At 36.0% G+C, this 17,732-nt stretch overlaps 1 protein-coding gene across 1 annotated transcript in view; it reads left to right on the forward strand.

Annotated features, from left to right (window-relative positions):
- Positions 1-17,732, forward strand: part of BCAS3 (BCAS3 microtubule associated cell migration factor) — a 598,955-nt gene that overhangs the window by 272,050 nt on the left and 309,173 nt on the right. Inside the window, 3 exon segments of the mRNA XM_027625284.2 lie at positions 5,540-5,584; positions 13,660-13,784; positions 16,149-16,314. Coding sequence (XP_027481085.2) covers positions 5,540-5,584; positions 13,660-13,784; positions 16,149-16,314 — 336 coding nt within the window.

A 17,732-nucleotide genomic window follows, 5' to 3' on the forward strand; every position in this document is an offset into this window, starting at 1 on the left:
ATATATTTTGGATATTAACCCCCTATCAGGTAGATGGTTTGCAAATATTTTTTCCCATTCTGTAGGTTGTCTTTTCACTTTGTTGATGGTTTCTTTTGCTGTGCAGAAGCTTTTAAATTCATTTTTAATTTTCTTGCTTGTACTTTAGGTGTCATATTTAAAAAAATTATTACTAAGACTCATGTCAAGGAACTTTTGTTCCTGTGTTCCCTTCTAGGAGTTTCATGGTTTCAGGTCTTACATTTAAGTCTTTGATCCATCTTGGGTTAATTTTTGTGAGTGGTGTAAGATATGGGTCCAGTTTCATTTGTTACATGTGACTCTCCAGTTGTCCCAGTACCATTTATTGAAGAGACTGTATTTTTTCCATTGAGTATTCTTGGTTCCCTTGTCAAATATTAGCGAACCATGTACGCTCATGATTCTGTTCCATTGGTCTATTTGTTTTTATGCCAACTCCATACTGTTTTGAAGACTATAGCTTTATAGTATAACTTGAAATCAGGAAATACAATGCCTCTTGCTTTTGTTCTTTTTTAGGATTTCTTTGGCTATTTGGGGTCTATTGTGATTCCATATAAATTTTAGGGAAGTTTTTTTCTACTTCTGTAAAAAATGCCTGGGGAATCTTGATAGGGATTGCATCAAATCTATAGATAGCTTTTGGTAGTATTGACATTTTAACCTTAATTCTTACAGTCCACGACCACAGGATCCCTTTCCATTTATTTGTGTTGTTCTTTGATTTCATTCATCAGTGTCTTATAGTTTTTGGAGTAGAGATCTTTCATCTTGTTAGTTATATTTATTCCTAAGTGTTTTATTGTTTTTGATGCTATTGTAGAGAATTTTTTTTTAAAGATTTTATTTATTTATTCATGAGAGACAGACAGAGAGAGAGAGAGAGAGAGGGAGAGAGAGGCTGGGGGAGAAGCAGGCTCCCAAGGAGCAGGGAGCCTGATGCGAAATGGGATTGATTCCCTTGTTTCTTTTTCAGAAAATTTGTTGTTAGTGTATAGAAACACTACTGATTTTTGTATGTTAATTTTATATCCTGTAACTTCCTGAATTCATGGATTAGATCTAACAGTTTTTTGGTTGAGTCTTTAGGGTTTTCTATGAAGTTATGTCATCTGCAAACAGAGACAGTTTTACTTCTTTTCTTTCCAACCCTGATACATTTTATTTCCGTTTCTTCCCTGATTGCTCTAGCTAGGACTTCCAGTACTTATTGAAAAAGAGTGGTAAGAGTGGGTGCCATTGTCTTGTTCCTGATCTTAGAGGAAAAGTTTTCACCCTTTCTCCATTGAGTATAAAATTAGCTGTGCTTGCCTTTAGTATGTTGAGATATGTTCCTTAATTGAGCCTAATTTGTTACGAGTTTTTAACCATGAATGGATGTTGAATTTTGTCAAATGCTTCTCCTGTGTCAGTTAGATGATTTTTTTTCATTCTACTAATGTGATGTATCATATTGATTGATTTGTGTTATGTTTAGCCATCCTTGGATCATCAGGATGAATCTCACTTGATCATTGTGAATGATCCTTTCTAATGTGCTGCTGAATTTGGTTTGCTCATGCTTTCTTGAGAATTTTTCCATCTTATATTCATTAGGGATACTGGCGTGTAGTTTTCTTTTCTAGTCATGTCATTTTCTGGTTTTGATATCAGGATTGTGCTGGCCTCACAAAATGAGTTTGGGAGTGTTTCATCCTCTGATTTTTTGGAAGAGTTTAAGGATTGGTGTTAATTCTTTAAAAGTTTGGTAAAATTTGCCAGTGAAGCCAGTGAAGCCATCTCGTCCTTTGCTTTTCTTCATTGGGGGATTTTTGATTACTGATTCAATATCCGTACTAATAATTGGTCTATTTAGATTTTCTATTTCTTTGTTATTCAGTCTTGGTAAGTTGTATTTCTAAGAATTTTTTCCTTTTCATCTAGATTGTCTAGTTTGTTGGTATATAGTTGTTCATAGTAAATATGGGCTCATTCTGAAGTCTGTTCTGTGATAATGCCTGAATTCTTGTAAGATATGATCAGTTGAAAAATAGGACTTTCAGAGTATGTTCATAGAATTTTTCTCTTAGACTCCCAACTCTAAAGATGATTGAACCTAATCATTTATACCTTTTAGCAATAGGGTCAGGTTATAGAAGACTTCAGTGCATTCAAAATCAAATCAAGTTTTATTTTTCCCTTGCATTTAAAAAATCTTCACGTTTGCTTTCCTTTCGGCTAGTAAGAACAAAGCTTTTGTGGTATTATGTGGCATTCAACAAAATGAATCAGCGTTTAAAAACTTACATGGCATTCCTGTTATGATATAAAACACAATTCCTTCTTGTCTTCTGAGAATCTCCAGAAGAAATCCGTTGAGAACTAATGGTCAAGTTGTTTCACGTTGTGCTATAAATAAGTCTATAAAAAATATTTCTGGATTTTTTAATCTCTTGGCCAGTCCTGATGTTTTTCAATCAGAATTCAGCTCAAAAAGGATATAATTGTGGCAGAGTGAATAGGTTTTATATGGCAGGCTTGTTAAACCTGCTGAAACTTAATAGTACTTAGAAAACACAGAAATTCTTAATATCCAAACATCATAATTGGAGTTGCATATGTTAATACAGACCATTTTAATTCAACATACACTCCCACTCACATACTATCTTCCTCCTTCTAACTACCCTCATATAAAACTACAACTGTGGGATTTTAAAGAAGGAAAGGAAGTCATAGGTGAAGACAGCTGGATCATGGGCCTGTCCTTTGTGACTTTATATTTTCATTCTTTTGCTACTGAGGAAAGATGAAGCAGGCACATTTCAAAAGAACAGCTGACACTACCCATACAGAGTCAATAATTACGTCAGTCACTCTAATTCTTTGGAGTTTGTGGCTCTTCTTTTACATGTATGTGGCAGAGGTCCAGTTTGTAGGGGTGGCTAAGAAGTGGGTAAGTGGAGATTGGGAACATGCCAAGCGTATACTAAAGTGGGTCCTCATTCAGTTCCTCCCAGCCCTCTGTTTTCTCCCTGAGCTGTGTTAGCCAGTTGATCCTTATTTGATTGAAGAAGGGTTACTTTTAACTCACACAATTGGGTTTGGTTGTGAACAGTGAGAACTGTATTGTCTTTAAATCTGACAAGGCTGCTTAGTACAGGCCTGTTTACTACAGTGTCTGGAGAGTTAACCGTGCATTTTAGGATTGTGGGGAAGGAAATGGCTGTTGAAATCTTTCGTTGATAACACAAACTGCCATTGCCTTGAAAGGAAGATCTAGGAGATTTTATTATTATTTTTTTAAGCTTGTGTTTAATTTGTTTGGCAAATGCATGTTTCCTTTTGAGACATAAGGAAACCTTAACCTAGAAAAGGGTATTTACTGGCTCTGTAGGTAGGGAACATCAGCTGGTCTTTTGAAATGTAGAAACTTTAAGGTTTTGTTTCATTTTTGTTTGGTTGTTTTTGGGGGGTCGGTAGAGAAGCCTTTTAAGGCATAAAGGATGAAGATAAAACTTTCAAATGTTTTACAACAAATTAGCTGTAGTCTGATATTCGGAATGAGATGGGAGACTGTTCAGTGTTGACATAATATACACTGAAGAGCCACTCATGTCTAGATGTTCCAGATGGTCAGCGCCTGTGTCAGAATCATTTGAACTGTTTGACTATTTTGTGTGCCCTTTCCTAATGAAGAAACTTAAAGGATGTTGGGTACTGTATGGCAACAATAACCTCTTCATTTCAGAAACATTTGTGGGCACATGGAAACATATGGAAGCTTCCATTTTCTGATCCTTTCTGCATGGCATTACAGTGTTATTGAGATTGGGGTCTTCGAGTGGTCTCAGTTATTTAAATCAGTGTTTGTCAGAGTGCAGTGTGAGCTCCCAGTAACACTTTGTTTCCAGTATAATTTATGAATCATGAAATCAGATAAGGGGATTGTGACTAACTTTTTTTTCATTAATGAAATGGAATAAAATGAAATGCAGTTTTGCTATTGGTTCTGCAAACAAGCAGCTTTAGCATGAGATAGGAGCTTCTTAGAAATACAGAATCTCAGGCCCCACTCAGACCTACCCCGCCAGAGTATGCATGATCTTCATTGTAACAAAATCCCAGCATTAATGTTTATAATACATTGAAATAGAAAATAGTAAAGTTGATGACAGACAAAAGCCACATTCATTAAATTACTGTTTCAATTTATGTATATTCATGTATACACCAGCTTGCACCTTAAAATGTATTTCTCTGGGTCATGATTAAAAAAGTCTGAACATCCACTGTTTCAACGTGGATAACGACATCCTATCTTTGGTTGTGGTCGTATTAACTGCAAGAGAGATTTCTTTGCATTGACAACATTCCTGAAGTTTCTTTTCTTTTTTCTTCAATATCTCAGTTCTTCCACCTTGCTCTTCTCTAATTAGTATCTCTTTTCTGTTCCCTGCTTTGTTTCTTCTGTGCATCAATCCTCAGAATTGTGCTCAGTGTTGTGAAAACCTTTTACCCAAGTTTCTGTTTGTGAAACTCAATCCACTGGCAGACGAATGCTAATCACTTAGCAGGAATTTTTATTTTTAAGGTGTTTTTAGCCCCAAAGTTGAAGAAGAAAATATCCAGGTTTTGCCAGTGTGCTTTCCTTCTCAATCTGTGTCTCACCTCCACATGTCAGATGCTATAGCAACATTTGGTTTGGGATACAATTAAATCAGCCCATCTTCTTTGTGTGCAAATATGCATAGCATGTCTGAAATGGCTGTGAACAGAATATTAATAAGAAATACGTGTAACCATGAAGTCTGATTTTGCATCCCCAGTTCTATTTAAAATAAGCAATTTTGTCTGTCATTTCCGGTATTCCAACCTAGCCCAAAGCAGGCCAGGTGGGAGAAGCCAACCTCTATCACTATTAAGAGAAATGCTGACTTTCGGGAATGCAACCCTGCATGGAACTAAATCATACTACTTTTATTTAGTGTTTATTCCTTTGGCCAGCAATACACAGTTCAACATACTTTACATAAGTAGCTTGGAAAGGACGTGCTTTCTCACCGTGGCTGTGAGGCTACAACCAGTGAAGAGCGAATAATTCTTACCAAACTTTTTATTGTGTTCTGTCTAGCTGATTTTAAACATTTTGTGTCCTACAACCACACATCTGTTGCTACTGATCCCACTCTTTTCTCCATCTGATTATTCCATTTAACCTGTACTTTGTTTTAAGGGCCTCTGAAGTGAAGTTTATTTTGTTTTACTTTAGAAACCCTACAGGGGGACTCCAGAAAAGGGGGAGAAAGAGACCATTTGAAATTGCTAATCCTATGAAAATTAAGGGACTTGTTATTTCACGTCATTCTGTTTATTGGTTATATCAGACTCGTTAGTATCTACAGTAGAATTGCAAATGATTACTTATTTTTTCAGTTATTTTATCCATACTCTATAACAGTATGATATACATGTATTTGTTAATGTGAAATGAGATTTCCTCTAATTTTTTGTGCATTTTCCCCCCTTTTCCATGAAGGCCTTATCTGTTTGGAGCGGGGTGTTTTTCCATAAAAGCTCCATGGTGAGTCCCAGTTCAGTCCCGCATGCCTAATTCATTTGCTGTACTCTCAGAAAGTAACTCTGTTTTGTACTTTTGTTTTCAGTTGCATGGCCTGATCACAGACAGATGCACCAGATTACTGAATAATTTGTAGAATGGGACATGAATGTTGATATTTAAGCTTTAAAAGAGCAGGTTTTTTGGTTTCACTTCATTTCTTGAAGAGTCAGGTAAAAAAAAAAATCACAGATTAATATTTAAAAATAAGAAGTTAGAAGGATTCTCTCATAATGCTAGCGTATAAGACAAGGCTAACACCCAAATTTAAAGCTTCGAGTATGATAGGGAGAGAAGCTCCCTACACATTGTGCTGAACATTCAAAGATATGATTTATTTTGAAATATAAATATATTTAAGGTCTACTAAAAATACCCTATAAATTTTTATTGCATTTTATTTGGTACCAAAGGAATAGAGTTAGTTCTGTTTTGAAGAGTTTAGGTGTTTAAAGATCTACATGATGAGGAAATTTGTGTTTCACATAAGAACTCCTGAATAACTTATTATTTTGAGTTATTGGCACCTATTCACCATAACTTATTTATTTAGTAAATTCTTATATTACAATGCATAAAATACAATTTTGTCAGTCTTAGACATGATGGTCATGGAAAAGAAACAGAGCATATTTAATACTTTTAGGTAAAGATGTGAAGTAGAATATATTTAGGAGCTGGTATGTTTAACATATGGCTAAGAGTCAGGTCTCCAGAAGCAGACCATCAAGGTCCTAAACCCCAGTTCACACACTCCCTCCCTATATGATCTTGTGTAATTTTCTAAACCCTTTCTGTTTCTTGGTTTCCTTATCTATTAAATGGAGTTACCAGTAGCACCTACGGCATAGGTTCATTGTGAGGATGAAATGAACTGACAATATAGTGCTTAGAACAGTGCCTGGCGCACAGTAAGAACTCAGTAAATATTAGATGCTTCTGCTACTATTTCTCTTTTAAGGGAAAAATGCCATTTTTGAAAAGAAGCTTCTTTAAATTAGATCTTTCTTTCTTTCTTTCTTTCTTTTTTTTTTTTTTTTTTACTTTTAAGAGTTAAGTGAGCCAAAAGGAAATTTGGGGGAATGTAAAGTATATCAATTTTATAAATGTAGTCGGAATACTTAAAAGAGTTTTGCACGTGTGTGTGTGTAGTTCTCATAAGTGCTACTGGGAATTGTTCATACTGTCCCATTATCCTAGAAAAAAAACCTTCCAACCGTTTTTCTCCTAGACAAAAAGAAACTGAAATAGTTCTTGAAGGTACACTATAATTTGATGCAAACTAATTTCGGTGGTCATCTGCCACAGGAACATCTGAAAATTTCATTATCATATAAGAATAGGGCGACCAATCATAAAAACCTCCTCCTTGAAATGCAGCCTCAAAATTAGGACACAGATTGTGAAACTATTCTAAAGAAATTCAGGGTATAAATGAGTAAAAGTTCCATGCAAGTCAATCTTTATTCTTTTTGTTAACAAGATTTCTTCCCCAAACAAACAAGATACGTGGATCTTACTTAGAGGCTTAGATGAGCAGTCAGTTTTTAAATGCCCCCAGATTCAACATACGACAAAATTTCTTTGTAGACTAAACTTAGAATTAGATTCCATCTTAGGATAAATTTCTCATTCTCTGAGTACAAAGGAAAGAGTTTTAGTATGTTAATAGAGATTGAAGTTTTAGCATAGAAGATGGAGTAACAAATGTTGTATGTTAAATCAGAAAACTCCATTCCTTCAACAGCTTATGTGCTCCTCAAATTTAAGCAAAAGCACTTGTCAACCAGAAATGATTTGAGGTTGAAACAAGATTAAAAGAGCCAGATTAAAGAAAGGGATATATGAAATATAGTAGACTTTTAAATCATTGCCTGTCTTTTAGAAGACTGCTTTGTGGTCTGTTTGATGCCATCGTTAGCTCACAAGAAACTCGTTTTTAGTCACTTATACTAGCCTAAAAGATCCTCCTTTAAAATACGTTCCTTTACTAGTGGTGCATGTTTTTCCCATTAAGATCTTAATGAAACCTCAAATTAAGGCAGCAAAATGAATATAAATTTGACAACTTCTCCTAGCTTGTTTATAAGAGCTTCTTTGTTTTAACAGTTTTCGCTATTTTTCCATGATATTTAGCATTCAACCTGAGACTGTTTTTATTCACCCTTGTGAAATAAAACATTATGCCAAATAAATATGTTTATAGTATTTCCAGTTGCAGGGTTATATTTGTATTTTGGAAGAATATGAAATTTTTATAGTTCCTCTTCAAATGTAATGGACATTTCATACAATTTTTTTTTATTACTTTCAAGTTACAACCTTTGTATTTAGCTAAGATTTTGCTTTTGGTAGATCACAATGTCTACTAATTCTTCATTCTTTGATAAACTGGTTTGCTTAAATTCATGCAGTTGCAGTGAGTCAGTTTAAAATAATGTCTTTCCTTTTGATAACAAAATAAGCTTGTTGGAAAGTTATTCAGACCGTCTTCGACATTTTAGCCATTTTATCCACTCTGGGGATTATGCATCCTCCAGGATATTTGAGTTTGAATGACTGTTTAAAATATTGTAAAAGAATCACGCATATAATACTTTTTTAACATAGAAATTTTAAAAGAAATAGCCATTGTGAATTTTTTAAGATTGATTTTGCTTTCAGTATTACAAATAAGTAATAAGTATTTATTGAGCTCCCAATGTACGTGTAGTATTATGTTTAAACTGCTGTTATTTTTTAATTGCTTATCAAAAGAAAAAATATATACATAATAGTGTAGACAAAAGTAGCCCATTTGGATATATCCCATATTCATAACCTGTGTTTGTATTATATAAGGTTAATCTTAAATAAGAATTAAAACTTACATTTCAAGTTATAATTAAAGTTTTAATTAGTGCTGAGACCATTCAGTTTATATGTAAATAGTTCATTTAAACTAATCTTGTTCTTTTGAGAATATTAAAAATATTATAAATTCATTTTTGAAAGAAAAGACTTATATAAAGAGGAGAATCTTCTTACTTGTAAAGTTTATATAAATCTGTTAGATCTTTAAGAATAATTTATGATAGAATAATTTTAGGTATATTATTAATATCTTTAAAATAAAATACTTTCAGTTTCCCTCTTAGTTCTTCTCTTAGAAAAATAAAGTTGAGAGTGAGAGAAAACTTCTAAATTCCTTTTAAAAGCTCAGTCACAGTGAGGAATATAAAGAAAAGATTTTTTTTCTTATACACAAAGGTATTATACCACTTGTAATTCTTACAGCAATATTGTGTCTAACATTTAAAGTGGAAAACGAAAGAAACGGTGCTTCTATCTCAGTTTAGCTCTTTCCATGCTTATATCCTTCTAAACAAGGCAATGGACCTCATTGCTGCTTTTCATGCCTTGCACGGATACCCCACTCACGTCCTATTCTGTGGGACATAGTAGGTTTACCCAGATGGACCTAATTTTTCTGTAATTTTAAAGCAGATATTATTAGAGTTTTGCTTTTTTTCTCTTTGCAGTAGGGTGGAGAGAAAAAAAAGGCAAGAGAAATTCAGTATGTTAATCTGATTGGATTACATAATACAGTAAAAGCCAATGGTTAACTTCAATAGTCTTTGTAAGTATTTTGAAAGACGTCATAATGTTAACGTCCCCAGAACTTCTGATGGCAGTGAAAATGATTCTCATGCTATAGTTAGATGATTAAGTCTCCCAAAAGGAGTGAAAACGAGTGAAACTCCTGAGTTTTAATTTAGTACCTTATTTTTTTTTTTTAAAGATTTTATTTGTTCATTTGAGTCACAGGGTTACAGAGAGAGAGAGCATGAGCAGGGGGAGGGGGAAAGGCAGAGGGAGACGGAGAAGCAGGCTCCCCGCTGAGCCAGGAGCCGGATGTGGGGCTTGATCCCAGGACCCTGGGATCATCCTGGGATCACGCACGACCGGAGCCGAAGGCAGACACTTAACCATCTGAGCCACCCAGGCGCCCCTGTTTTGTTTTTGTTTGTTTGTTTGTTTCTTTGTATGTTTGTTTTACTTTTTATTATGTAGTTCTCTTGTATCAAGTTTAGTAAATATGATATTTTATGATCATTATTTTGCCTGATAGGGTGCAAGTTGAATTCATTCCATTTTTCTTTTACACACTGCTCATAAGTTAAGCCAAATTTTCCTTTTCCTTTTTGGACATGAGGCTATTTATGATGGGCTCAGGGGGGTAAGAAGTTCCCAGGAGAAAGGAGTCCATCAGCTCCATCAGTTTGTTTTGTTCTTCTTGAAAACCATGATCAACACAATTGAATTCCTGGGCGCCATATACATTGAAATTTTATTTTTTATATCAGACTATTTAATAAATTAATAAATGTGGGAAGGACTCCAAACACCCAGAGGTATTCTTTTTTAAACTTGCAAAGGTTTTGTAAGGGGATTTATTAAGCCCCTTTTGGAGGATAAAGGGAGATATTGAGAGGAAGAAAGAAAAAAAAGGTAGTTTTGGAATGCTTTTCTAAAAGGATTGGGTCACCAGTATAGAAGTGAGCATGGTTTACAAGGCTAGTGCTTTTATCTTTTGTTCCTTCCACCTATGTGTCATTTTTCAGTGTTTTAGTTTTCTGCCAACAAAAGGTTATTTTGCAATAGAAGTATTCTGGGTCATTTTGGAAAAAGCTCAATTCTGCCACCATTCCAAATTCCTTGTTAGTCTTTTTAAAACTTAGGATAAAGGGCAAAGTGAGTCAAAGTGAAATTTGTCTCCCCTTGGGTAGAAATACTTAATTAGTAGTAATCTTTTTTTTAGATTATTTCTCCTTTTAATTTTTCTGAAAGTCTTCTAGACACATATCTTTATATTCTGTTTTGTTAAAAGTCATTCCAAATGTAGATTGCTGGTAGAAATGACTTGCGATGAGTATGTTCATCAAATATGCTCCCTCCCCAGTACACAGCACTGCACCATGTAGGAGATAGCAAGTTATTCTCAGGGATGAAAACTCTTTTGGGGGGGGATGCTGAGAGAGAGAGCAAGGGAGAGAGAGAATCCTAAGCAGGCTCCGTGCCCAGCACAGAGCCGATGTGGGGCTCGATTTCACAGCCCTGAGATCATGACCTGAGCTGAAATCAAGAGTCGGACGCTTAACCGACCGAGCTACCCAGGCGCTCAAGGGATGAAAACTCTTTTAAATCACTTACTAAACACAAACTTGTACTAATGTGATTTATTAAGTCCCCATCAGAGGAAAGAGAAGAAATAGTGTATAAAAATGAAAATGATCATTCTTTACATAATTTTAAGCATACTTTTACCATAAGATACTTATTCTCTGCAGGAGATAATGAGTTTGCGTAAAATAATACTGTGTTGATGCTTTTTAGTTGTGTGTTCAGAAGCTGAGTTATGTGTCACATTATGGAAGTGTAAGAGGTTTTAGCTTTTGACATTGACTGATTAGACTAGAAGCTAATAAACACATACAGAGTATATTTTTGCATGGCCAAAGACTAAATTGGTTTCTTACCATATTTCTACTCTTTATTACTGTGTTATCAAGGTAACTATCTTGCCTAATAGCAACTGATTTTCAAGTCTGTTTAGGAGGCACACTATATGTGCCATAGTATCTCTGAAGAAGTGTCATACCCACTTGTTTTCTCTCTTGTTGCTTACCACATGCCTTAAAAAAACAAAATAAAAATAGCATTCAGTAATTTGCAAAGAGCTTTAAATTTGTCCCTGTGAAGCTTATTTGTACATTGTAGTATTATTGTTCCCTGCTGGTGATTCTAGTAAAAACACATAGTTACATAATTGGAAACACCTTTCAAGAAATTCTAGAATGGCCTTTTCTCTCCTTCTCTCTCCAACCTCCCCAAACTCCTAAGGGTTAAAAATGACCAAAGGAACTAAAAGATGCTAGTTATAGGAACTTATTAGCTCAGTGATAGCAGTTCAGTGATAGAAATAAAGGCTTTGAAGGAGAATTTACACTCTAAGGTATTACAATGCAGAGCATCGTAACCAGGAAGGATAATCTGATGGCGAGGAAAGGTGTGTATTTGTTCTGGGGTAGGTGGGGTCAGGGTGGGGGAGTCTTCTTCTCTGTTGGTAGGTTATTGTAGTTGTGGCAGATGCAACCAGGAAGATGTGAAACTATTTGTAGAACCAGATTCATTTCCTCTCAGAAACTTTTTTCTAAAAACTACGTCTTTATTCCCTGTCAGTGGAAGTCTGACTGTGACTGGTGTTGATATGTTAGGCAAGGGTGTGGTTTTTATGAGTAATGATGTGAAGTGGTTAAGAAATGTTAATGATGGAAAGAAGAGGCCTTTTCATATATGGCAATGTGCATTACCATAGATTTGGCACAAAGGGAGAGCCAAAGAGACCAATCACAATGGCCTCTGACCCAAACTTTTTGCTTTCCCAAGCAGGAAGATGTCAGAGCAGAGGCTGGGGAAATAAAATATGTGGAAGACTATTTCAGGTGTCATAAGGACCTGGAAACTGAGATTACCAAAGCATAGTTTGATGTTTTGGAAAATTAGGTGATGGCGGTGTGCCACGTAGAAGACAGTTAACCCTGTTGAGTACCATGAATACCGGAAGGCGCTGCCTTGATTGCTTTATGCACTTTCCCAATACAGTGGTTCTTAAACCTGAGCATGTACCAGAATCTCCTGGAGGGCTTGTTAAAAAAAAAAAATTACTTAAACTAAAACAAAGCAGAGATTATTAGGCCCCGCCCCCAGAGTTTGGGGTGTGGCTTGATGAGTATTTGTCTATCTAAGAAGTTCTCAGGTGGTACTTCTAGCCAGGGAGCCCACTTAGAGAACAAATAACAAATAATAACAAACATAACAAAAACAAATAACAAATAATGCTTAAAATAACCCCATGAAGTAGGCATTACTATTTTTATTTTACATATTAGCAGTCTGAGCTCTGAGAAGTTAAATAAGTCACACAGCTAGGAAGTGGCAGCATGGAGGTTTCTTCCTGGCTCCCAAACCCAATCTTTCTCCACCTAATCATACTTTATTATCAGATCAAGAGGTAAAGGACAGTGAACAAAAGAAGGTAGAAATAATGTCATTTGACTTTGGAGACTGACTAGCAGAGTAGGAACATCAGAGCTCTGGTGTCCAGAGGGGCTGTGATCTTGACGAGGATGCAGTGAGGCTGTTTTCTGGTGTGTGAACTACCACCGTTTATCTGAGGTGGTCAGCAGAATTGCCAGTGAGCTCTGGGGAAGGCTTTGCCAAATCAAAAGAGAAGAGAAATAATAGAATTTCACAGAAGATGAAAGGTTGATATTAGAAGTTCATGGTATAAAAGCTAATTTGGAGAAAACAAACAGGAAAGCAAGTACTTTTTTATGGGAGTTACATCATTGAATTAAGGCATCCTCAAACGTGTGAAGAACAGAACAGAAATAGACACATCATTTTCACAAACCCAAGAAGAAAAAATAAACAAATGGATTGGTGAATATAATTGCATTAGAGCATTCGATCTTCTCCCCATACATTGTCTAACTATGTAGCATTGTGGCTGAACCATTCAGAGGGTTTCATTCTGTATCATCTTGTCATTTTCGTATGTGCCGTCTCCATTCAACTGCCCTGTCGATCCCACGTCTTATAAATCAAAATGAAATGATAAACAATTTTATTATTGTGAGATACTTAGCCTGGTTCTATTCTTCCACTTTAAAATCTCCAGAGAAATGTTATCCATCTGAAAGGAAGTGACTTGGATTTCACCAACATAAACTTCAAAAAGGGGTTAATTTTTGTTGTTTTTATATGTTACTGTTGTGATAATACTCTGAAATTCTGCACTAATTTTACTTTTACTGCAGAACACAGTCTCACACCACCAGTTATTACTTAAGGCAAAATGCATGTCCACATTGGAGGGTTTGAATACTTAGGGGTGGAATTTTAAAGAAAATAATGTCACAATTTTTAAAGAAAATAGGTCTGTGATTCCATCATGGTAATTTTTTTTTTTTTTTACTATCATTTTATTTTTTAAGCAAAGTTAAACCACCTCCACAAATTTCACCCAGCAAATCAATGGGCGGAGAATTTTGTGTGGCTGCAATGTTCGGGACATCCAGATCGTGGTTTGCAAATAATGCAGGTCTGAAAAGAGAAAAAGGTATGGAGCTTACTGAAGCTTAAACTTGCCACTTGTAATTTTTGTTTCTTGAGGGAAATTCGTAGTGGTTCTTCTTGAATAATCTTGAACCCAGTATTCTCTGAACCCATTTTTTCCATTCAGTTAGCATGTCTCTTCTCAACTACTCAAGCCTTATTAAGGAGAAAGGCTACCCTCTCACTATAAATGTGAAATAAATTGCCCATCTGAATGTTTGTATTTTGCTTTGTTGGTGACAATCTACCAGTGTCCTCAACATTGTTAATGCCATACCATTCTACATTTTTACATTATTTTATACTTAAACATTTTTGACAAGCTAATTCCATGCCATTGCCTCTGAGGTGTGGGGAGGAAAACCCTTGTTATCCCTACTTTAGAGACAAGGAGCTTGAGATCAACGAGTTTGAATATCTTAGCTAAAAGCACCAGTTAGGAAGTGATGGTATCCGAGTTTGAATCCAGGTTTTCTAAAGCTCCATCTTGACTTTAAAAAACAAACAGACAAAAAACCTACCAACAACAACTTTGCCATATTATAAGATAAAAACAGGCTCCTGCTCAGAAATGAGTCATATTTTTTTAAAAAAGATTTATTTATTTATTTGAGAGAGAGCACGTGCAAAAGCAAGGGGAGAGGGAAAGAGAGAATCTCAAGCAGACTCCACACTGAGCACGGAGCCTGACATGGGGATCCATCCCATGACCCTGAGGTCATGACCTAAGCCAAAATCAAGGGTCAGACGCTCAACCCACTGAGCCACCCAGGCACCCTTAAGAGTCATCTTTTATGGTAACCATTGCTCCTTTGAGTTTATAGAATTGTGGTTTTTTTTAAATCCCTGCTTTGATAGCCAAGATTAATACCAAAAATTTTTATATAATTACTGCTTTAGTATGTTACTCCTTATTTTTTGTGTGCAGAGGAGTGCCAGCATTCGTGGACCTGGTACTTAAATTTGAATGTTAAGATTGTGCCCTTATTATTTCAGCACTATTAAAGTAGGTCGCAAACTGAGTTGTTAGTGAGGCACTTCTCTGCCCAGCTCCACAGGCTGTATTGTTCTTGGCAAAATGGCCCTGCTTTACGCTCAGTACTGGCAGTCAGACATCAGCCCTATCCGTTGTTATCGCCTTTCTGTGACCCTTTCCTTGGAAATAGGATCTCAGGCACAGCAGGTTCCTTGCCTAAGTGGGAGAGGATACAGTAAAGTATGCAAGCCTTCCATTTTCTTATCCCATCTCTATTTTTTTGTTACCTCCTTAGTTTTAATGATGCTATCAAAGTGACTTTTTGTTACTAGTTAAAACCCTCTCTGAAGCTCGATTTCAAATGCTTCTCCCTTCTGTTCTAATTACCCTTTTAACTTAACTACTCCTTTATGTCCCGCTGACTGGTCGTTAGCCATTTTCTCAAATCAGCTGTAATTGATTCCTCTGGCATGGAGATAAGGTGACCCACCCAGCATTCATGAGTGACTTTATATGCTCCTAGGTTTACTGTAAAACCCAAGATACAGGACTAAACCTGTTTTCGTAGTGAGGACATGTGTACTTCCTTATAAAGTCATTTGATTAGATCCATATTCAGCACCTGACCTTAAAGTATGATTGGTCTTCGTTTACGTAGAGGTCCGTGATTCATGGAGAGGAGAGGGGAAAGAGGATTTGGGGGAGGAAGACGTGCATGTTTTTCATTTATTTGTTTTAATCCAGATTTTAAAAACAAAGTTTGGGATGCCTGGGTAGCTCAGTCAGTTAAGTGTCTGACTCCTGATTTTTGGCTCCGGTCATGATCTCAGGGTCATGAGATCGAGCCCTGTGTCAGGATCCTTGCTCAGCTGGGAGTCAGCCAGAGATTCTTTCCTTCCCTCTCCCTCTGCCCCTCCCCCTCTCAAACAAATCAATCTTTAAAAAAAATAAAGTTTTCTGAGAGAAAGTAGAGAAGTTAAGCTGATGCAAGCACACAGGGAGCCTCTCGTGCGGTTGAATTGGTACCTCCCATGTAACTACATCTTAGTCCATATGGTGTGCCTTTCCAGTCAGTCCTTCCCTATCCCACCTGCTAGCATTCATTTTTTGTAATGGGGAACAAATTATATGGCAGAAAAATACAAAAGGCTGTGAAATATTGTTTCACTGTATTAGAATTTTGAGGATATTTTCATCATTTTTGAAATAAATTGCTTAAGATTTAAACATAGTTTGATAGTACAGAGATTCTCATATTTATTAGCATCCACTTCTAAGAAGCAACCTTTAGGCAGGGGGCAGGCACCATGTGAAACATTTCCTGCCGTATTTTCTCTCTCATTTTATTTTATGCCATTTTCACACAACCAGGATCTGTTTTTCTGTTTGTAGATCAGTCCAAACAAGTTGTAGTTGAGTCTCTCTACATTATTAGCTGCTATGGGACCTTAGTGGAGCACATGATGGAGCCGCGGCCGCTCAGCACTGCCCTCAAGATTAGTGATGACACCCCACTGGAAGTGATGACCTCACCTCGAGCCAGCTGGACTCTGGTTAGGTAGGACCTCCTTCCATTGTTTTTAGCAGCTTTATTGAAGTGTAAAATATTGAAAATGTACAATTTGATCAAGTTTGACATCTGTATACAGTTGTGAAACCATCACTGTGATTAACATTACAAGTATATCCATCACCCCCAAATGTTTTCTTGTGCCTCTTTGTAGTCTCTCCCTCCTGCCCTTCTTTATCCCTGCCTCACCCACTGAGCCCTAGGCAACCACTGCTCTCTGTCATTAGAGATTAGTTTATAGTTTCTAGAATTTTATATAAATGGAATCATAGTATGTGTGCTCTTTTTTTTTTGTCTTCTTTCCACCCAGCAAAATTATTTTGATTCATCCCTGTTATTGCGTGTATCAATAATTCCTTTTTTGAGATACAATTTACATGTAATACAGTTCACCCATCTAAAGTGAATTTTTGGTAGGTTGTGTACCCATCACCACACTCAATTTTCATCACCCTCAAAAGAAACTCTATACGCATTAGCAGTCTCTCTCCATTTTCACCAAACCCTTCACCCTAGGCGACCATAATTTACTTTCTGTCTCTTTGGATCAGATCTGCCTACTGTGGAGATTCTGTATGAATGGAATCATACAAAATATGACCTTTTGCATCTGATTTTCTTCAGTTAACATAATGTTTTCAAGATCCATCCATGTTGTAACATGTATCAGAAGTTCATTCCTTTTTGCGGCCAAATAATAGTCCACTGCATGGATATACCATGTTTTGTGTCCATTTGTTTATTCATTTTGTTTATCCATCAGTAGATGACATTTCCACTTTTTAGCTGTCATGAATTATGCTGCTAAGAGCATTCATGTACAAATTTTTGTGTGATCATGTTTTCAGTTGTCTTTGCCTTATGCCTCCTTTTGAATTACCTTGTCCTTGCATCTTTGTATTACATTTTCCAGAACTTGGGGTTTTTTCCTATCCCACATATAGAGCTTTAGTGCTTCCTCTATTTCCAGTCTCATGTTCACTGAAAATAGAGAGTACATTGGAATAGCCATTAAGGGGACTGGAAATGAATATAAACTGATTGGAAGGTTTCCCCAAGATATAATGGCTAAACACTGTAGAAATATTTATTAAGAATCAGAGTCCTTCTCAAAAGTACATGATCATTAGAGTCTTTATAAACAAGTATCAAGAGAGAGAAATAAAATCTAGAATGAAACCTGTTCAACACAGAAGAGGCAGAGAAAAATTTATCCTGACAGGTATGGAAGGAAACAGACAAAAATGGATATGAAAATGATCCCTCTCCTTTTGACATTTTAAAATATTCTTATATTGATTTTTGGAGGCTCCAGCATTCTTTACTACTACTTTACTGGCCTAGATTGATCTGATCAATATCTTATTTATCAAGCTATTTAGGAACAGGCAGATCTAATTAAAATT

Source organism: Zalophus californianus, chromosome 16 (genome assembly GCF_009762305.2).
Source record: "Zalophus californianus isolate mZalCal1 chromosome 16, mZalCal1.pri.v2, whole genome shotgun sequence".
NCBI classification, from domain to species: domain Eukaryota; kingdom Metazoa; phylum Chordata; class Mammalia; order Carnivora; family Otariidae; genus Zalophus; species Zalophus californianus.